This window comes from Glycine soja, chromosome 11, assembly GCF_004193775.1.
Source record: "Glycine soja cultivar W05 chromosome 11, ASM419377v2, whole genome shotgun sequence".
NCBI lineage: Eukaryota > Viridiplantae > Streptophyta > Magnoliopsida > Fabales > Fabaceae > Glycine > Glycine soja.
This window is the reverse complement of record NC_041012.1, coordinates 16,747,174-16,771,378: the sequence shown is the minus strand read 5'-3', so window position 1 is coordinate 16,771,378 and position 24,205 is coordinate 16,747,174. Positions and strand designations below refer to the sequence as shown.

The following is a 24,205-nucleotide window of genomic DNA, read 5'->3' as shown; positions in this document are numbered from 1 at the left end:
GAAATGTTCTTTTTGTTCTTTTTGATTTTTTATCTTTTGCTTGATTGGCGGTTTGGTAAGACAATGATATTGACATCCCTTTTTACGCAATGTTATCACCTTTTTTAATCCACGTAACTAATTGCGTAGTTACTTTTCTTTAGCAGGTTTGGGAAAAAGACCCAGTAACATCCAATATTTGACTTTTGGATAAAGATAAAAACAGAGAAAATGAATCAATCATATAATTGCCATCAAAATTATAAATAAATGGGAGAACTTAACGAATGGCGTTTTAAGATCGTTCTTTTTATTTTATTTACTAATTTTTTATTGCCCCAATTAATTAAAAGAAATATACAAAGACGCTTGAATGTTTTAATAGAAAATTTATTTTATTTTTTAAAATTAAGGTTATTGTTTGGCAGTGTGATTATAAAATATAATAGTTGCTTAAAATATAATCAAATTAATTTCCAAACAGGAAAATTTGTGAGTTTTTTTTTTCTCATAATTTTGCATTTGATTAATAACTTTGTTAATTGTGTTAAGTCAGGATGCATTAGAAGAACGCAATGCACCGTATTATGCCAAATCTCGATAACTAAAAATCGGGTACGGGTACGGGTACGAGATTATTAGACCCATCCTATCACTTAAAATCTTTAAATTTTTTTGCATAATTTAATCAAAAGGCATAGAATTTTTATTATTAATTAATTTTATTTTAGAATTTTTATATAATTTAATATTATTTTTTTAACTATTTTTGTAGACACACGCGTTATAATAAATTTATTGATATATAAGTAGTTAAAAATAAATGTTTAACAATCAATTTACTTTTTTTTAAAATCAAATTTTTAATATTTTTTTTAAAAAAAATATTTTTCTAGTTTGAATGGTGTATGGGACGAGATCGGGGATACCCACGGGTACAGGGATGAGACAATAAACTCAAACCAGTACGAAAAAAAACACCATTTAAAAGTAAAAATAAATATTTGATTATTTGACACGCAAATCGTTTACCAACCCAAGTTGAAGCAAATTATGCAAGACTTGATCACGCAATCAGAAGCTATAATATATTAAAGGAAAGTTTAACCCTTTCAAGCAAAAGTCATTATGCAAGAATCACCTCCTTGATTGGAGTTAAACAAAAATTGAATCAAGACAACGAATTCAATGTTTTCAAGAATTGACTGAAGTGATGGAGCCGTTGGACCATAAACACCACTTGGACCATACTGAATCAACCTCAAGGCAAGAATTGTAAATTGAAAATTTTGCAAATAACAGAATGCGGCATTTCATTTTTTTCTTGCAAAAAGTTTATTTGCAAGTAGAACCTGCCATCAATTTGATGAAATAAAATAAATAAAAAAGTGTTATGGGGAGTAATAAAAGAGAGGTGAGAGTTGGTGGTGAGCTAGAAAAACACGTACCAAATGAAAGGGCCAAGTATTGATTATTGAATGAGGTGGAGGAGCTTGAGAACATTATTAGCCCTTCATGAAGCTCTGTATGTATCGCGGATTCTTCTGGTAACATAGACGATCATCTTATTCTCCGACACAGGGCCCACACCGATTACTGGCTTATCAAACTTTCAATGCACCCTCATTTCTAAAAAATTCCAAAATATGTTATGCATTATAATGTGCATATTATAAAATAAATTTTCTAAACATATACTCAATAGCTTTATTGTAAAGAGATGATAAAAATATTAAGTTATGAAGATTTTTTTCATTTTATATTTATCTCTTAACATTTTTTTTTAAATTTGAATGGAATATATTATTAAGAATTTCATTTATTAGATATGTTAATTGTTAGAAAATATAATTATATTTTAAAAACTAATATTATCTATCAACTCTTTATGATTATGTTTAGTAAAAATAACAAACAAGCTAGTTGAAAGCTAAAAAATTAATTGTTAAATTTTTTACTATAACTAATTCGTAGTTAAAATTTATTAAACTAACTTATTGAATTATAATATTTTATAAAATTATTCATTAAAGTAACCGATAAATGTAAAATGAAAATTGAACATGTTTATATGATACTTTATATAAATTATTTTATTAAAAAAATTAATTAATTATGAACTCTTGTAATTATTAATTTATAGATTAATTATTTTAATTATATTTTTTAGTTTCAATTTTTTTCACATTGTGTATTCTACTACCAATCTTATATTATATCTTAAAATATTTTCAATCAAATTTAAAAATAAAGTAAAAATAACATACACTTAAACAGACAACATACTTTCGTTATGTTAATAATATAATGGTTAAAATATGTTAAAATATAACGTTAAAAACAATAGAATATATAGCGTAATAGTTAAAATAAATAGTGAAATATAAAAAATATTTAAAAATAGAAAGAAAAAAACAAATCTATGATCTATCTATCAATGTGAATACTAATACCTTGAAGTATAATTGAGATAATAAGATAAATAATATAAATATGATGGTTAAAATAAAGAGTGTAATATATGAATATATAAATAATAAAAAAAATAAACTAATTACATATCATTATCACATCTTTTGTAATAAAATGGTAAAGATAAGAAAACCTTTATGCAAACAACGGTAGAAATAACAAAACTTACCTTGTAACTTTGTAACTTGTAAGTGGAATAAGACGGAAAAAATATAATAAAATTCTACCTTGTATAAAGAAAGGGTAGAAATTAAATTTAATAAAAATTATAAAGACAAAAGAGGGATAAAATATTAGAAGGGAGAAACTAATATTTAAAAAAATATTACTCAAAGTAGTGTCTCATAAAATACTACAACCTACTAAAAATAATTATTTACCAAACACTACTATTAGTTTTTCAAATGTTCTTAAAAAACTAATTAAGAAATAATAATATTTTTTTTTGTTAAAATATCATTTATTCACTTCTATAATTAGTTATAATACATATTTAACACATTTTTTTATTGAAAAATAATGATCAATTTTTTAAAACATTAATTAGTAAGAATCATGTTTTAAATAGAGGTAGCATATTATTTAATTGTATGTGCAAATGATCTAGCCAACCATGATACCTATTCCTAAGCTAGTTTCACTTGGTGGGTATAGGTCCCTCTCTTTTGTTAAGGATGTGTTCTTTCGCAATATAAATGCTCTTCCTAATTATAGATATTTTTTTTGTAGCTTTTCAAATGGCTCTTGGTCAAATCCCCCATTTTGTTCATTTTGTTTTCTTTTACGTAGAGGTTTGGCTTGATTTCTACACACCTCAAATTCTATTTGTTCTTAATTAATCATCTCTTTATTTTTTTTACGAAAAAATTCTCTTACAACGTTTTATCATTAAATTCCCATATCTTGCTTTTATTTCTAATAGAATAAAATCATGAATATGAAGTCTCACAAGAATTAAAAATAGAAAAATTAAATAATATATATAAATAAAGATTAAAATAATCTCAAATTTACTTATATAATTTTCTTGAGACCCATTGATAAAGATTTTTTTTAATATATTTTTTAACAACTTCATTTAGAAAAAATTTCAGACTAATCAAGTCCCATTATCCATTCAGACTAATCAAGTCCCATTATCCATGATAACAATAATTTTCACTTCAATATAAATTTCAAGGATTTTGGTGATAAAAAAAAAGTTGAAGAAAATACAAAAATATTTTAAAAAATTGAAAGAGAATGTTATTGACTTATTAAGTACTCCTAAATAATGACAATGGCAAGTGGCAATAATGCCAATGAACAAAAGTAGAAAAGAAAGTTCTAATATGTACACGTTCGTTTGTTAAGTGGTTGAAACCTAGTAAATATGGATAACCAATGTCCAATGAAACACGCAACGCTACAGTGTCATCTTCTTCTTCTAATCCAAATTTGGAATTGGAACCACTTCTTGTTCTTCTTGTTCTACTTGTTGTCTTGTCGCTGACACCGACCCCACCTCTTCTCCACTCTGTTGCGCCGCTCCACAAAGCTCACTGCACCGGCACACGGGGCACGTGACTTGCTTATCGAGCCACGTGTCAATGCAGTGCGGGTGGAACACGTGCTTGCAGTACGGAATCACCTTCACCGCGTCCCCCTCTCGCAGCTCCTCAAGACATATCGCGCACTCTGCGCACCCCCCGCGGTGCCCCACCACCGGCAGACACTTCTTCGCTGACGCCGCCGCCGCGGCGTCCTCCTCCTCCTCCCGGCGTGGCGGATGACGGCGGCGGAAAGTGGCCGCGTCGGAGGCGAACTGGCGGAAGTAGAGGAAGACGAAGCCGATGAAGAAGAAGGTGGTGAAGAGGATGAGGAAGACGTAGGCCACGCTCGAAGAAAAAACGGGACGAATCGACACTTGCAGAGGGCTTTGGAATTGGAATGATGAAGATTGTGGCGGCGAGGATGATGATGATGCATTTGTGGCATGTTTGGTGTGAGTGTGAGAGAGAGGTGGCATGGAGAGTGGAACGTCCTCGTTCTGTAGTAGCAATCTGCGGTTCCAGAATTCCATGTTTTTTATTTTCTCCGCAACCAAACACTGTCTTATACTCTAATGTGTTTGTGAGAAAAAAACTAAGAGAATCATAAAGGTGCAGTGTAGGAGGTTTTATGTTTTACAATATCATAGAGAAGTAATAATAATGCATTTGATTTTTTTGAGTAGAGTGTGGATACTGGATAGTTACGGTAGGGTGACAGGGACTGAGCATGGGAGCCACCGCATTTAATCCGTGACTCTGGAGTTTACGGGAATGTTGCACTTGCACCTTCTGAAATTGAATACTTATCATCTTTCATATGAGTCATTTTCTAATGTTGCCAAATTGCTGAAATGGGTTGTTGATAAATTTGGTATTGGAAAAATGAGTTGCAACTTTCTTGTACAATTTTTTTGGAGATACTCTTACGGTTTCTTTTATATTTGGACATATATAAATAATATTGCATCCCGTCATTTTTATAAGAAATAAGTTTTTCCGTAAAATATATTACAACTTATTTTTTATAAAAAGGATTAAAGAAGTGTTATGAGTAAGAATAACTTGTAGAATAAGTTAACAATGTCACCACTGTGATGCAAATATTCTTTTGTTTTTGTTCCACCCCAGATGTTTTTACTCCATTCAAATTTTAGCCATAGCTGTAAAAAATATGTACTATGTATAAGAAGTACTGCCCAGCAAGCAAAATCTGCTTTCCTACTTAAACGTGTTGGAGTGCATTGATGGAGGTATTCCTCTGTTTCTACTGAGATGTATGCATGTATAAAAACATGTCAGGGTTATTGTATTTGATTATTTATAAACATATTTTCTCTTCTATTTCATTTTAATTCCATTTTTCTTCTTATTTCTCTTTTTGGTTTTTCATGATAGCATTCGTTACATTTATCATTTTTTCTTTCTTTTCACTGGTATACCTTTAAAATGAAGTGTACGTTTGACATTTTCCACCATGTAACGAGTTTTAAAACATTAGAGACGGATACAAGTAGGAAAGGATTTAGGAATAAGAATAGTTACCATAGACAAGCCGCAAAATATTACTGAAAATTTTATTTTATAATTTAAATATTCATTTTACAACAAAAGTTAATTGAAAAGTTTTGTCATTTAATATTAGATAACTTTAAGAGAAGTTAAAGTACAGCTGTTGACACAGACATCTACACATTTTTTTGTTTTTCACTTAACTAATTTAGTGTCAAGTATGATGTCTTGTTGTGGTCCGTCCAGTAGTTGTTTTAAGAAAAGGGATTCGTTATAATACTATCCATACTGTATTTATCTATAACATTTTTTTTGCAATATTAGTTTTCTCACTAACTCTTTCTTGCATATCAATCATAAACTAAAAATATTAAAAATAGTTTAAAGCTCTTACTAGCTACGTACTGTATATCTCTTTAACTTGTTTACTGAATAATTCTAACTTTTAACTACATTATTTTATCTAATTGCTTTGTCTATAATACTATTACTAACAACAAAAATTGGCTAAGAAACACATTTACTTTCATTGATTACTTCTTAACTAAAAATATTTTATCCCAAACACATTACTTCCATATCAAAATTAAACAGAAATTCAAAATGCTATATTAATTTTTCTTTACTTTTTTTACCTTTATATTTACACATGTGCACATTCTCTATTATTATACGTGTATTACTTTTAAGAATTTAATTGAATTAATTGATAATGATATGTGTAGTGTCTTTAACTCAATTCAATTGTCTTTTAAGTTAGATGTGAAATCATATTTTTTATTTGGAAAGAATATATTATATACTAAGGAAGTTTGTGATAAGAATAAGAGAATTGTCGATAACTCATCCAAACCTAAAACATTATACGCTAAGGTAGTAAAAGATAAGAATGAGAGGATTGCTGATAATTGATCCAAATCGAAGACATTATACCATAACCTATATAACTTATAATCATTATATGTATGTCATTGTAAATTAGACATGCTGACATTTTAGAAAAACCATTTTAGCAATGACAAACCGAAAGAGATACAATGATAATAAACACAAAATGTTGTAATAAGTGAAATTATTGTTGTAAAACAGAACATTAAATCCAAACCCAATAACTCTTAATTAACTTTTGTGACTCCAACCACCTTTCTTATTGCAACATCGAAGGTAAAGAAAATTTTGTCTCCCTTTTGTAGTTTGTTATATTTGTAGTAACGCTTCCAACCTTTTCCAATCTTCATTGTGTTCTTGTGAAGTTGATGGATCAGACCTTTGCATTCATTAATAACTCCACCCAAGAACTCAAGAATGACTGAATCAAATTTAGCTTGCCTTGAGAAATTCGCAACATGGAAGGGTGAGTTCTGGAAAAAATGAAATATAATAATCGCCAAAATTGTTGGGTATGCAAAGAATTGAAATAATTGTATTCCAAACTAAAAGTGAAAATAAAATAAGTGAAAGACAAAAAAAATTAACCATATGAATTGGCTTCCTATTGCTTTGTACTTGGTCAAGACTGCTTCAATTAAGATCTCTTCTTAGTTGGTTGCATTAGGTAACTGAGGTTTGAGAAACTGATCACATTCTCCACCCTCTTGAGGTTGAAGTTGTTCATTATTTAAAACAGTAATTAGGAACAATGAGTGAAAAGATATACAACAAAATAAAAGATTGAACCTCAACAATTGTTCTATTATGAAAATGTAACCCAAAAAATTAATCATTGGTAGTCTCGTGTTTTGATTTCCTAACCGGCAAATTCAATTACCTAATTGAGTAAATCATTATATTGATCATATTCATAAAATCTTATGAGAAATTCTTTTAGTGGTAGTTCAAGATGAAAACAAAAATTAAATTAAATTAAATGAAATAGAACTGGAAGTTGCAGTAGATGTTTAGAACAACTTACATTTCAAGAAGAGTGTGAAACTAATGAATTGGACAAAACATCTCCAAAATCATCCATCACATTCCTGAAAGTAGAACTTGAGAATTGAAATAAGACTTAAGTCAAAGTAGAATGCACACCTCAATATTAGTTTGAACTACTAAAAGTTGGAAGTCATAACATAAAGTGCTTTTCATGTGTGATATAATCATAATTTTACCAATTAAAGATTATGGAATACTTCTTTGAAGACTACTTTTGTTGTAGTATTCAATAATCTTCCTTTCTTATCATGTATCAAGATCTTTAATCCTTGTTTACTCTTAACTCTTGAGACTGCCACATATAGTTGACCATGGCTAAAAACTGGTATAGGCAAGTAAAGTCCAACACATTCCAGTGACTGATCATGAGATTTGTTTATTGTCATGGCATATGATAGCATGATAGGAAACTGCCTCCTAATCAGTTTAAAAGGCCATGATGATTGTGATGGAGACAAACACATTCTAGGAATATATATCAGATTTCCATTTTTGTTTCCATCAATGATTTTTGCTTGGACGACATGGTTTTCTAATCTTGTCATAATTAGTCTTGTGCCATTACACAAACCTTCAGATTGATCAATATTTATTAAAAGCATGATCAAACTTCCTACTTTAAGTTTATTTTTATCATTAAGAAGTCCCGATGTCCTAAGAGAGTTTAGAAATTCAGGAGTAAGTGCTTCTCATGCTTAACTCTTTGCTGCATCTGATTTGTCTACCATATCTAAACTTAAATATTCTTTTTCACCTCCAACATTTATTAGAAAAATGCAAATTTTTTTTATGTTTGTAGCACTTATTTCTAATTGAATTATGCATAAACTATAATAAATAAGTTAGTGCCTAACACTAATGATAGAAGAAAATCATTTATCTCATCAACAGTATCAATTGTAGAAGCCAAAATAGCTCTCCGTTAGATTTGGCTAGGTGCTACTGACAATGCCATGTATAGGGTCATTAAAATCTGAGATGATAAGCTCTTGCGAGATCTCTATTATAGCATTACCATCATTTGGTTCAGAAATTTTTCCATCTCCAATATCAAGTATCCATTGGGAAAAGCTGTTGAGTTCACTTGAAGATAAGTTGTCCATACTAGACTGCAAACACACATTTCTTGTCAAAATTAACACCTCACAACGGTCCCATATATATGATGGATTAATCATTGAATGAAAAATATCAGATCGGTTTCCTTTTGGAATGACTGGTAAGATTTGATGAAAATCTCCATAGAAAATAATGACCTTTCCTCTTAATATTGTAGATGATTTCATTACCAAGTCCCATGATGTCTCTCAGGCTTTTATCCAGTGCTTCAAAGCAAAATTTATGGGCCATAGGTTCTTCATCACATATAATCAACTTTGTCACTTTCAAAACTCAGCTAATTCACTACCTTGGTGAATATTGCAAATTGAGTCATCAAAAGTAGAAACAAGAATCTTGAATTTAGAGTGTGCAGTTCGCCCTCGAGGTGACAACAATGATGCTATTCCACTTGACGCCACTGTTAAAACAATCTGCCCCTGACTTATTAATGCCAAAGTTAATATTTTCCACATGAAGGTTTCTCCTGTACCACCATAGCTGTATAAAAAAAATCCTACCTTCCTATTTATCCACAACTGTCATAATTTTGTCAAATATATTTCTTTGCTCATTTGTAGAAGTAGTTAAATAAAATACATCATATTAGAGAAGAAAATACAATACTTGAAATGAAAAATTTATCAATACATCTTTTATTTGTACATTTAAAAGTTTTCTTTTACCTGTAAGAGATTTAAAGTAATTATCAAATTGAGATTTCAATTCAGTAACATCATAATCTAGCTCTGCATAAATCAGACTATTTCCCAAATGTATTGTGGCATAATGTTGTGGATAAGGTATCAATGGAAAGTCCTTTAGGCTTTTTCTATTTTCTTTCAATAATTTCTCAATCTCAATCAAAGTTAAATTTTGTAACTCTTGATAAGTAAACTGCAAATCTATATATAGAACACATTATAATAAGTAATCAAACACAAATAGTAAAATATAACTCATATTCGTCAATACTTGATTCAGTATTTACCTTGAATATTTGACATTCTTCTTTGCTGAAACAAAATCCCATCTGAAAGCCAATGCCAAACTTTTATCCCAACATCTTCGGGTTTATTAATGTTATTTGATAGCAGCATAGTCACGAACAGTTTCCTCAAAAAGTAACCTGAACCCCAATGCTAAGCTTCTCTATTTGCCTCAATGTATTCCTTATCATCTCCAATGAAACCCATAGCAAAACATGTTTCCTTGAAAGTTGGATATTCAATGTTTCCCACAGTCTTAATTGCTTCATAACTACATGGTCCTTTTGCAACAGTTAACATTAATATAAGAAAATATAACTCGACTGTGCTTGGAGGAACTCACATCAACCTTCCAATTGTATAACCTCACTTGGTTGGTTTCCAAGTTCTTCTAGTTTTGACATAGACAAACTTGGACACAAACTGAGAATAGGTTAGATTCTTTGCCTCCAGATATTTTTATTTGCATCCATCCAAGAGGTGAACATCGATTCGATAACACTTGGGTTTAAAAGAACATCATCAATCACTTCGTTATCTTTAAAATAGATTTCTTGTTCACTAGGTAGGTGAAAGAATAACCTTTCAACAGTTGGTTTCCTATTATGAATTGGAAAAAAATTCTCTAGCAAGCTTCTACTGGTGATATATATCTACAATCCAAGTATTTCTTAATTTCATCAACTACCCCACCAGAACATGATACTTGGTGCTCAATTGGAATGATGGCTGCTGCAATCCTATCATAACCCTTGTTGATGTACTTGAATAATTATTTAATTGAGGTACTCTGGTCACACCATTCCATGTTAATATATGCTTGGAACTTTAATAATAACATAGGATTGTAAGGGACAACAGTACAATTGCCAACTATTACACCATTTTTCAAAATAGTATGACCATTATCTTTTCGCTTGTAGACTAGATAAGCATCTTGATCAACAATGGTTGAATTTTAGAACTTCTTAGGATAATACCTAGAACACTTTCCACCTTTCATGCATGGTGATGATTTGTTGGATGAACCACTGGGACCATGAATCATGTGAGCTTTCACTAAATTGTATAACTTAGGTTCATCTTGTTCACTTGGAATTTCAACTAAAATGATTCGGTTAATATCTTCAGCAGTTGGGTATTTGCTCTATGGATGTAGGAAGATAAGCAACTGAGCATGTGGTAAACCTCGCTTTTGGAATTCAATTGTGTACATATCTATAAACAAAGCAAAATTAAACATACAACTTATAGTTCTATTGTTAAAAGATCAATGAATAATTTTTATTTTGTATTGAAAAAAAATGTGACATACATGCAACCACTTTTCCCAAAATATGTTTCTTTGTCAAGTCTTTCAAAATTTCTTCAAATTTGATTCTGAATACTCTTGACACTATATCTGGCCGGTCAGGTGCTTTCAAATTCATAGACTTCAACAGCATTTCAATTTTTGGCTAGCAGAGATTACATGTAAAAGTAACAAACAAATCTAGAAATCCAACATGGCTACATATAACCATTCCATCAAAATAAAGTTGATCCATGTAGTGTCGACCTCTTATGAATGATAAAGGTAAAATCACTCTTTTTCCTTTGCTTGAACCTTCAGTTTGGACACCTTGATGTGATTCAGTCAGGTTATAATATTTGTAAACTCTTAGTTTTGCTTGATTCCTTCTAATGAAATTAAGTCTCTCTGCCTCTAGTATTGCATAACCATCTATCAGGAACTGCTAAAAAAGTCTCCTAGACTGAAGCAAAGTTTGTGCCTCATTTGCTCGAGTTTGGATTCTAAAACACAACTACTCCTCGATTGTAAGTCGAATCCTTTTTTGAGAAGTATGTGTTGATCGGTGAAGAACATCGTGTCGGCAACCATCTTCACCATAAAGAAACAAAAGAAGGTATTAAAAACTTAAATAGCTAGTATGCAATTCATCAATTCATTGAAATTTCCCACTCTGCATCTCCATAATAATATCTCTCTTTGAACATGTATACACATCCCTAACAATTAGGGCAACAACTTCAAATACAGATGGTATGTTATATATTCAACCATCCTTATTTCTATTAGAAATTAGCACCAGTTTCAGATCATGAACAAGTTCAATTTTTAGCCTTTCCTTTGTCATTCTAAAGGACTTTGCATGTACATTGTATTCATCTAGCATGGCTTATAACTTAGACACAATTTCAGCATCTATGTTCTTTTGGTTCCTACATTAATTAAAGTACCTTTAAGGCATTGCTAGTATAGTATCTGACACTAAGATAATAGAATAAACTACATTAAAATTTTAATTACTGTTATCAGAAGGTTTATACATACCCCATTGATTGAATTCGATTATGTATCTCATTTTCTGTATCATAAATGTATTGTTGTGCAAACTTAGGCGCATGGCTAGGAAGAGGTAACAAACTCCCTATTCGGTGACATGATTGACCTTGTATCCTTATGGTTGGTGGTTGTTTGTTGTCATTTACGACTAACTTTTATATTGAAAAGTTTCATGAAATTTATATCTTTTCCCCAATTTATGGTTCTTTTTTTGTAGATTTGTACATATTTTTATGTTTAGTTTAATTTCACTCAGCAGATATTCCTAATATTGTGAATTAATGTGGTTCAACTTCAGTTTCAGGCTAAGGGATGAAAAAGAAGAAGGTTGAAACAGCTGGTGTCTCGCTAAGCGAAGCATATGCGCTTAGCGAGTAACATCTGCTAAGCGAGACACTCAGCTCGCTTAGCGAGTGGGAAGAATCTGGAAGAGAATTTGCCATTCATGCACACGCCCAGTGCACCATCAGCTCGCTATGCGAGTCATTTGTCTCTTCTCGCACCCAGCTCGCTAAGTAAAAATCCACTAACTCGCGCTTAGCGGGAAAATAGCACTAAGCGAGCTTTCAGGATCAAAAAACCCTTAAAAGACTGAAGTTGACAAAAAATAAGGAGAGTTCTCAGAGTTTTAGTAGAGGAGAGACGTAACAGAGCCAAAAAACAAAATGAGAGAGAAGAGCTTGGACAAAAAGCTTTAGCCTTTGAGAGATTTTGAGTGATTGTTAGGTTTCTAGAGGTGGAGGAGACATCCCCACAACTTTGTAATCTTACTTATCCTTCCAAAACCTGTTCTTGGACTGAAAGGTGCTAACTTGCAATGGAAGGCTAACTCTCTTGTTGGGGGTTTCTGCTAAACTTTGATGTAAAATCATTTACTATCTATTTAAAGTTGTTATTATGTGTTCATTGCTTCTATCTGCACTTAATTCTTACATGCTTGTGGCTTGATCACCCATTTGTATGTAAAGTTAGGATTTTTGACATTGAAAAGTGTTTTAAATCTTTAGAACTGGATATAGCAGGCTAGAGAACTGTATCTCTGGACATGGAGTGCAGGGATTTAGTTTATATTATGTCGTATTCTTAATGCAACTCGTTTATGCTAAGTTCAACGAGGGATCTAGAACGAAGTTTAAATAGAGTTAGGCCATTCACTCGAGGAATCGTGGTTTAGGAGAGTTGTTTTCGGAATAGAACACTAAAACAGTTTTAAATAGAGAAAAATACTTAGTAACACCAAGTAGGTTCAGTAGGAAGACACAACGTTTTAATCATCTGTTTATCTCTCACATTTAGATAGTTAATTTAGTAGTTAAATTAGAACTATAAACTCAATTTCTTTTTATATTTACTGACTTTATACAAATGTTTACCTACTGAATGAATGCTCTTTGAATGAAACAAGTTCCCTATGATTTGATACTCGATTCTTACCATTTTATATTACTTCTGCGACTCGGTACACTTGTCGATTAGCCTCGTTGACCAGTGAAACAAGTTTAAGTATTTCAGTGAACGAACAGTGGCCCTGCACCATTGTTAATAGATTTATCAAGCTTATCCCCCGGTGATTTAAATGCAAACATCATATTATAGATCCTAATATGTTGTTGATAATTTCTACTATCATTAGCATTGTTATCAAATAGAAGATGTTGAAGCAGAGGAGGTGGATCTTTCAAAAGAGGGAGTTAAACTTTGCCATCACCATAACAAAGATAAAATTTAGGGATTGTAGTGTGTTTGTGTTTCCATGTTCTTTCTTGATACCACATATAAGCTTGACAATGTGTACATTGGATTATTGGATCCCCAATACCAAAATATCCTACAATGAATAAAACTGATATTAAATATTAAGACTCTAATTAAATTGATAACCAATATACAATATACAATACCTTATAGTAGGTCATCAACAAAAACTGTTGTGGGATTGGTAAATAGGTCATCTTCCTCACAATCAAAATTATTTTCAGAAATTAAGTCTGCATTATGAAGAAAAAAATTGTTTGTAACATGGATAAACTAATCAGGTGACAAAAAACATACCAAAGCTCTTAATTATTTTTACTCTTGTACCTTGTATCTGTTCCAATTGAGGAGAAGATCTGATATATTCTGCATTGTTATCTGCATCAAGATCAGTGTTTTCATCTAAAAAATTGGTATTTGTTGTTCCTTCAGAAGATCGCAGTGTTGATGTTGAACAGTTCAAATTTGAAAAATCTTCCACCAGATTGCAGGATTTCTCAGTGTAATCAGTAGTGGAGTTATTCACATTGGAAGCATCAAACCTTGACATTAAATTGACCCTTGCCAAGAGCATCCCAGTTGTGCATCGATGACTTTGAAAATAATTATAAGTGTGACTTGGTTGAGTGACACTTGATTAATATGATTATTAATCTTAAATTGTTGACTAATTATGTTTGGTGTTATATCACCTAGTGATGTCCTTCTTCTGAAATGTGTCTTAGCACATAATTTTTTACTTTTTTCTCCAGTTGAAGGTTTACAAACACGTTTGTCACGTAATATAATCTTCCTTTTCAGTCATGTTTGAGCTGCATCATTGTTCCTGGAATTGTTCTCTTTATCCATTATCCTGGACAATAAAAGTATATTAGTTCACTTGGTTTAGTTTATTTTCATGTATGTTCAATCTTAATTCTGAAATGCAGGTTCCTAGTCTTATAAACAATGAAAAAGAATAAAAATATAAATCGAAAGGATGAAATAGAAACAAAGCTCAAAACTTAGTATTAAGTATATCATATGCCACTAAACTAAGCATTATAATACCACGTGACATTTTATTAAACCTAAATAAAAAGAAATATTTAAATGTTTCGGGAAACATCAACTAAAATAAGAACAAAAAATGACATAAAAAAAGAAACACAACAAATCAGCAAGCTAGTGCATTTCATCATAGAAAAGAAAAACTTTTACAGGAAAATGATTTTTCTTAAACAAAAAAAAAATATAACCAAACCGGTGTAGAAACATCCAAAATCATAAGAAAGCAAAGAAAATGAACATCTATACGAACCAATGACCTTTTTAGGTAAAAATAAATTTCATGTTTGAAACAAACTGGTGTGAAGTCTGAAAGAAATTATTGTGAAGAAGCTTCTTGGGTCCTTCAAGTTTAATAAGATCTTATTCAAATGAAACTCGAAAAGACAATCTAGTCAAGCCTTATACCAAAAAAGGAACAATATACAAAAATTGGAACTAAAAAATTAAACCAAAAAAGACCTTGATTCTATTTCAAACATTTTGTCAAACACCTCATAAGCAAAACAAATTTCAACAATTAAAATAAGCAAAAGCAAAACTAATTTTAGATAAAAATAAATTTCATGTTTAAAACAAACCGGTGTGAAGTTCTAAAGAAACTACTATGAAGAAGCTTCTCGGGTCCTTCAAGCTTAATAAGATCTTGTTCAAATGAAACACAGAAATACAACCCAGTCAAGCCTTTTACAAAAAAAGGGAACAATATACAAAAACTGAAACTAAAAAATTAAACAAAAAAAAAACCTTGATTCTATTGGAAACATTTTGTTAAACACCTCATAAGCAAAACAAATTTCAACAATTAAAATAAGCAAAAGCAAGACTAATTTTAGGTAAAAATATATTCCATGTTTGAAACAAACTGGTATAAAGTCTGAAAGAAACTATTGTGAAGAAGTTTCTCGAGTCCTTCAAGCTTAATAAGATCATGTTCAAACGAAACATAGAAATGCAACCTAGTCAAGCCTTATACCAAAAAAAGAACAATATACAAAAACTGAAACTAAAAAATTAAACCAAAAAAAGATCTTGATTTTATTAGAAACATTTTGTCAAACACCTCATAAGCAAAACAAATTTCAATAATTAAAGTAAGCAAAAGTAAGACTAAAAGACACCAGCAAAAATCTGAAACGTATATCAAATAAAAATTCCATAGCGGAGGTGGCGGCGCAACGACGGAGTGAGATCGACGAAGAGAGGAAGAAGGAAAATGGTTTTGGTTGGAGATGATGCAGCGTGACGGTAGTAGTGCGACAATGCTGTTTGTTGGTGGTCGGAGGTTGGTCATGGTGGAGAGTTGGTAGTTATAGTGGTGCGGTGGCTTTTAAGGGAGGTTGTTAGCGGTGATGTTGGTAGAGAATTTTGAATTTTAAATTGAATAGAAGGGTGAGTAGAAGAAACTAAAAAGACAAAAAAAACCCTAAAATTTAACACGTGTTAGACAACCAAAAAACGATAGAATTGAGTTTTCTGCAGCCTAAAAAATGAATAGATAGAAAGTAGATAAAAGAAAACTATTTGCGCCCGGCCATGAACTAACTGGCTTCACTACAAGTTCATTTTTCAGCTAGCCCAAGTAAGAAGGGTCAAAATAAATTAATGGAATGTATATCCTGGCCCAACTCACTAAAAAATGAGTTAAATAAGATAATTATTTAACATATCTCTTTGTTTAGTGCATTCCAAATACATAAGCAATTAAACACATTGTAATACAATGTATTATTAAACAGATAATAAAACTTCTATTACAGACTACTAATCCGTAACGCAATTGGGAATATCACCCTTCCCCCGTAAAGATGATGATAGGGATTAGTATAGTATTTCGATATCTTACACACAAACGAATATAATTTCCACAATGTCTTATCGAACTTGAAAAAAAAAGAGAAAAAATATTAAGATATGAAAGTTCATTTCCTTTTGTTGTTATATATTGAATGAATTCTAAATATCATTTCTCAGCTATTAAGGATAATACATTATTCTTGCCAGAGAATACTAAAATAAATAAATATATATATATATATATATATATCAAGGAATGAACCAAATAGCATCGTGCCGACTCAATTTTATAAATAGAGCTAATCTTTATTTGCAATAAATATACAAACAATAATATTACATGTATACTTTATAATTGAAACAATAATAATATGAGTATAGTATAAATATACAATCAGTACATTTATCCTTTCCCGTTTTGAAACAAAACGGACTAAACGCACATACAAAAAAAAGAGACATATAATATCTCTAAAAAAAGTTGTTGCTATACTAAGAAACGAAGGTTAAATTAGACTCAGCAACCAATAGGTTCGTGTATAATTAACTTACACCTATTACGTTCCCTGCTGTTATGCTCATCAATTCCTCAGTAACAACATGGGACAAAATCAGATGTCCTTTACTTATTTTAATGTCAGTATCTTTGCCGGTCTCATTCTTCGTTGTCTTTCATAAATATTAATTTTGAAGTGTTAAAAATACAGCAATACCCTTCCACCGCGTAGAATGTTGTGAAATATGAACTAAACTACTGTTGAACAACCCATAAAATCAGTCAAAATTGAAGTAGCTACTTGCATTACACATAGACAAGGTCACAAGGATAACAGTTAATAATCTACAATTCTAACCCTATGAAGCAGCCATACACAAAATAGGCAACCATTCCAAAAAACAACACATCGATCTCTAGCTAGTTAACACATTACATACCAACTAACGATTAACCATATAACTAAGTACATATTTATATATCAACACCATAGATTTAAATTTTAAACAAAGGAATCTTGTGTATGCTTCATGCATCATAGGATGTGTAGTTGTTAACAGCTTTGACCCCTTCAGCAATAGCATGCTTTTCAAGCTCTCCTGGGAGAACCAGCCTCACTACTCCTTGAATCTCCCTTGAAGACAATGTCATGTGTCCAGTGTAGTCCGTCAGCTTAGAAACCTCAAAAGTCAGCCTCTCAAACATGTCATTCATCAAGTTGTTCAGAGCAGTCATGCACTTGGAAGAAATTCCCATTTCAGGGTGCACTTGCTTCAACACCCCATACACATACCTCTGGTACCCTTCAATATTTCTCTTTTTTCTCCCTCTTTTTTTCTCCTTTCCATTTTGCTCTTTTGCGGTCTTACTCTTATTCTTCTCCTCTTTGGCTTCCTCATTCACTACTCCCTTTTGCTCTTCCTCTTGATTTTGGACTCCACCATCTTGATGAGTATTATTCTCTTGCTCAGCTTTGTTTTCAGTGGTGATGTCAGAATTAGTTGAAACCTTCTGTGCTTGAGGAATCACTTCTTGAATGGGAATGATCACCACATGCTCTTGGCTACCTACTTCTTCTTCCTCAGTTGTTTGAGTATCTTTTTTTCAACGGGTTAGTCTTTTGCCTACAACAGAAACTTGCACAATTGATTCCACAACTTTCTTGGTGGATCTCACCACCAACTTCTCAGCACGTTTTGGAGCCATTCACTGTTATTCTTTCTCTTAACCCTTCAAGCGTTTTTTTAGAAAAATGAAGAGAGTAATTAATTGATGAGTATGTTTAATAGAATAAACCAAACCTTCAGGGGATTCTAGAGGTTGACGTGTGGCACCAAGTGTCAAATTCCTAGGAACCAAGTAAATACGTGGGGTTAAAAGTGAATGGCAAGTTCTGGAGAGAGGATGTGCCATTGTGTTTATGGTATTGACACCTACAAGAGAAAACTATGACACTTCTTTATAGTATGCACAACAAAAGAATGATATTTTATATGTATTATTTTAAAAGATCTTGAGACGATACATCCATGTCATTTTTCAAGAACCATCCTTCAAAATTGATATAAAAATTCTTGGGGTTTCAAGAGATGAACGAGCATGATTGCAAATTGCAACATTCCTATCTTTGTTAAAATATTAATAAACAAGCATGGTCCTGACTGATTCCAGTCTCTCAAGTAGATTTAGGAAAATACTGTACTACTAGAACTTCTTGATGAATTTGGCAAACCGTTCAATATAGCTTGCAACTTCCACAAGAAGCAGAAAGAAAAAAAAAATTGGTAACCTGCACTGACAGGTTTAGGATTCGATTTTTTAAATGATATATATATATATATATATATATATATATATATGAAGTTCATTTTTTCCAAAAATAATTTTTTTAAAATTACTCTTCGTTTTTATAATTTATTTTCTTAAAATCTAATGATTATAATAAATAACTTTAACCATTAAATCTTAAGAAAATGAATAATAAGGATAAAGAATAACTCTAAATTTAGAGGAAGTGAATCTCCCATATATATATATATATATATAAAAATTAATACAATAAATTTTTAGAGAGGATATGAATATCAATTTTAAAATATAAATAATTATAAAAACTAAGTGAATAATTTAACCAATTATAAAAAATGATTGTTAAAGTTTTTATTTTATTTTAAATGAAGTGAAATTCTTCTATAATTTGCCTTCGATGGAAGGGAGTTATATCTACTTTATCCTATTTAGTTGTAACTTGTATAACAAGGTGATTGAGATTGACATCTCATTAAATATGTTCAAACAAACTTTTAAAGAAGATTCAATAAAAATTGTTTTTCATCACAAACATTGCAATATTCAACTATTCAGATTGGATTTCATCATTTCATAACGTAGTTGTGTACATCAAGCCTAATCCACTGTTTTGGGTCTGATTTACACATCAATTTTATTTTTTTTCTCATTGTTCAAAATGAGTGATGGACATTACTTTGTGCACCAAGTAAATTGCTGGTACACCCTACAAATTATACGCAATTCCAATTTTGTCCTTCCATAAAACTGATATAGATTGGTAATCCGTAATCCTCATATGGATTGGTCCAAATGATTTTTTTCTTAATTTTTTTCTAAAATATGTTTTACGAATTAATTTAAAATTAATGACCCATGCAGGAATCAAACATGTGAATTTTACATTATTAGCACGACACTCTAACCAACTGAGCTAATAAGTTAATTATGTTATAAAATAATTAATATCGTTATATATAACACTAAAATTTCTAATGTATATTTAATGCACATGTAAATTTAAATAATAAATTTTGTGACAATTAATTTTGATCTAATATTTAATTTTTTTACATATATAAATTTTTATTAAACCTATGATTTTTATTTAAAATTTATATATGTAAAAAAATACATTATTATGGATTGACCAATCCGTATGAAACCTATGATCTAATAACGCGAAAGTCACAAGTTCAATTTCACCATGGGCCATTAATTTTAAATTAATTATAGATTGACCAATCCATATAAGACTTACGAATTGTCAATCCATATCTTCTTTAAAGAAGGGCAAAATTGGAATTGTGCTGTTGTGCTGGGTGTACCAGCAATTGTGCTGTTTCACAAAAGAAAAACCCATGATTGATCCATATATATCTGGTCATTTAGAAGCCCACAAGGGTAGTGTTGAATTCTAAACTAAAGGCCCATAATCATATAATAGCCGGAAAATGAGGGCATGTATGTATATGTATGCATGTATATGCTTATGCCTAGTAATGAACTAGAGTTTTTGTTCTCGTGGGTGTGTCTTGGTCCCCACGGATAGCAAAGCGATTATATCTTGACCGTGACTTTTGGGCATATAAAGTTAATCAATAGTCGAGCAGGTTTCTCTGTCTCCCTCTCTATGTTGTTCACTTGCTTTGTTTCCTTCCTTTTCCTTTCCATTTATTTTTGCTTTTCTACCCAATCAAATACCGAATATTTCTTATTATTTCACTAATATTTGATAGACGCATTCTATTTTATATTCAATATATTTTAAAAATAGAATATAGCGAAACACAACGTCAAAAATTGGTACATTTTAAGGTCACATGCTAAACGCTACCTAATTTTTCTTCTGAGTAATAGGGACTGAGCTATGTTATCTATTTTTACATCGATGCAATTCTAGCATTTTTTTTATTTTCTTTCTAAGCTTAAAAAAAACACTCCATTACAGGATTAAAAGAGGGGGGAAACACTCGTACTCTTCAATAACTTCTATTTAATTTCTATTTTCCTTGGTGCAAGCAAGTGTTTTACCTTTTTTTCACGAGTGAAGTCGTAAAGCTTTCTTTTGTTCTTGTAAGTAACTTCAGCAAAAACATACAAAACATAAACATCCAAAATGTATATTTTGAATAAACTGTGACTCTAATTAATAACCAAAGCAACAGCTGAGAGGTATTTGAATGATATCCAACCGGGGATTGTTGAATAGCTGAGTATCCTTTTGTGTAGAAATTATTACATAGTTTCGAATCACAATTGTTTATTGTCCTGATTAATTTTTGTATAATATATAATCGGGTTTTTTAATTTACAAGAAAAAAAAAATAAAACTCAATTATTTGTTATGTGAAAATTGATTGACACTGTGATGATATAATAATTTCTACAATTTGTGGGGTCGTCTCTTATATTATCTGTACGAAGCAGAATTACAGTAACTCTGAAAGCATCAGATCATAAAGGTGCACTTACTGCTTCCCCGCAGCATATTGTTTATGGGGACATGGATGAGGATTCTTTTATTTGACATGATAGGTCATGTACAAGTAGAAGTGCTATATCTATATTTCTCATTAATTTTTTAAAGCCTCGCTTTTTATGTTATCTATTAAAAAACGAATATAAACAAAACTTGCATATGGTACGCCACGTGAAATTTGAACATGAGACAATCCATGGCCATGGAATAAACAGTAGATCAGTGAAGAGTAGAAGGTGATATGGATATGGATGTGGTTTGAGTTAAGTTGATTCGATATCTAAAGAGAATGAAATTTTATATAATAAATTAGATTATGATGATAGAGAATTCTTAGAATGCAACAGCCAAAAACACAATATATGTGATCGATTGAATTGCAAACTTATTGACATCTATTTTTTTTTTTCGTTCTTCCCATATGGAAGTTATCATAAAAAAAAGTGAAGATAAATAAGCATAGAGAGAAGTGCTGAAACTCCAATAAAGTTGGAGATGATTATAATTCAAGTGAGGATATATTCACCCACAATTATTCACTAAGAACTTTCATACACTCCTACATCTCTTGTTAACTCTAGTAAGCTCGAACATGGATTGGAAGAAAGACTCTACCTCTTCATGCCTTAGTAAATAGCTCAACCCACTTGATGATGATCTTTTCACGCGTGAAGAAAACGGTGGCATTGCCCTTTTAATTCTTTTCTTTCTTGGAGCAAGTGGGCATTTTTTAACTATGGGAATCTTGTAACCTGACCCAGTTGGAGTTTTGCACTCTTCAAACTCTTCAATTCCCTCTTGTGCTATAACCACCCTTATCTTTGCATCTTCTCCTTCCTCTTCTTGTTTACAAACACTTGATTCTTCTTCCACTTGTGGAGGAATTGGTTGCTCTGTTGTTGACCCTTTAGTAGTAGTAGACATGGAGTTTCACTAATACACACACAAGCAAAAGAGTTTATGTGTAAGCAATATGCAATACGTTAGATATTCATGAAAAAAGTAGAGTGAGTACATGGAAAATTGGAAGCTTTTTGGCTATTGAATTTTGTACCTTTTGCCCTTTGGTTGTTCAAAGATTTGTTTTAGAACTTTTTGCTTGAAGATTGAAACTTGAAACAGGGATGTCAGTGCTGCCGTGCGGTTATAGTTGCGAACGACAAGTCCATGTGAGAACAAGTCTAAGTTGGCAAGAAAGGCACTCTTCGGATCCTATTTCTGTTAGTACGTGTTGGACTCATTCGGGTAGCTAGCTAGCCTTACCTTATATGCCTCATCTGTGACCATATTGGATAGTAACTTTGTATTGGTTGCAAACAAAGTTTGATCAAATTGGTAAGAAATAAACTCATTTCTCATGAGGTTGATTCTCGTTGTGAATGTAAATATTTTATTGATAAACAATCTATAAGTACTTTTGTATGTGTTTTTTGAATTTTAAGACATATTATAGCCTGAAAACTTAATTCACCTAAATTTTATCTTATAAAAAAACTTTTGTATTTTTAAATCTTATAAAATAAGTATTCTATAGCGTGTGAAATCCACGTGATAATATAAAAATAAATGTTCATTTTATACGATTAACATTTATTTTGAATATATAAATTATATTACAATTATATTTCATAATATATATATATATATATATATATATATATAAATTATATTTTATATTTATGACAAATAATTTACATTGTGATTAGAGGTGGAAATGAGCCAAGTCAAGTCAAGCTTTACTAGGCTTGAACTCGACTTGAGTTAAATACGCAAGACTTAAGCTTGACTCATTACCTATCATAGACTTTTTTTAAAGGCTCGACTCGGCTTACCTAAAAGTCTGACTTGGCCTACGAGCCTATTTAAAAATCTGCTTAAAGACGTCTTTAACCAATTAATTGTTTTAAAACCTAGTAAAATACTAACAAAAAAAATAAACTTATAAAATTTCGTATAAGTAATGTACAAATCCAAAAATAATGATAAACAAAATCATATTGAATTCAAGTTATTAAAACACAAAGTATATCAAAAGAAAATGAAAAAAAAGAACATAATATCAAAAAAATATATGGATTAGAGATGATTTATACTAATATAGCCAAATAAAAATATTTAAATTGTCTGAAAATGTCTTTACAAAACATTTTTTTCTTTGGAAGTATTAATCTGATTGCATTATCTTTTTAACTTAAGTCTTTTTCTTTTTGAAAATTTTTCACATGCAAGTGAACTCTCTCAGCACTACTTTATGTCACTTCATCCTGTCATTCATAATGTCATAAAAATGGTATAGATAATAGTTATTATTATTCTTCTTACTATTATTATTACTTAAACAAGCCGGCTTGTCAAGCTTAACAAGCTCTTTTTATAGTTTGACTTTTGGCCTTTTTATCTAAAAAAAACTTTTTAAAAAGTTTGAGTTTGACCTTTATAGTAAATAAGTCAAGCTGAGCCGAACCTTAAATAGACCGAGCCATAGGCTCTTGACAAGCGGCTCGGCTCATTTCCATCCCTAATTGTGATATTGATGATTTCTAAAAAAAAGATTGAAATTCAATTTAAAAATAAATATAAAAAGGATAGATTAAAAAAATAATAGCAAGTTCAGAAAAATCCCTAAAACTGATTTGATTTAGTTGAAGAAAGACTCTTAAAACACTTTCATTAAATAATAATTCCTATAAACATTCTAATTCAATATAGTTATTATATTTTATATATAAAAACTAATTTTATCCTAATGATTTGTTAAAATATCAATATAAAAAGTGTCATGTATTAATAAAGAATTTTTTTTTCTTGTAAATGAGTAGATTTTGACTTTGATCTTTAAAATATTTTTCCTTCATTTTTATTCATCTAAAATTTGAAACCATTATTTTTACTTTCTTAAAAACGAGCAAATTTTGATTTTGAATATTGTAAAAAAAATTGGCATTAATCTCTCCAACTTTTGAAATTATGGTTTTGTAA

General features: G+C 30.7%; 2 protein-coding genes across 2 annotated transcripts; both read right to left on the bottom strand.

Annotated features, from left to right (window-relative positions):
• Positions 1-3,877: 3,877 nt before the first annotated feature.
• On the bottom strand, positions 3,878-4,513 carry LOC114372978 (RING-H2 finger protein ATL57-like). Its single transcript, XM_028330540.1, has one exon. The coding sequence runs from the start codon at positions 4,511-4,513 to the stop codon at positions 3,878-3,880; it is 636 nt and encodes a 211-aa protein (XP_028186341.1).
• Positions 4,514-17,484: 12,971 nt separating this feature from the next.
• On the bottom strand, positions 17,485-18,369 carry LOC114372977 (histone H2B-like). Its single transcript, XM_028330539.1, has 2 exons — positions 18,258-18,369; positions 17,485-18,053 (listed from the first exon to the last, which is right to left on the bottom strand). The coding sequence occupies exons 1-2, from the start codon at positions 18,367-18,369 to the stop codon at positions 17,485-17,487; spliced, it is 681 nt and encodes a 226-aa protein (XP_028186340.1).
• Positions 18,370-24,205: the final 5,836 nt, after the last annotated feature.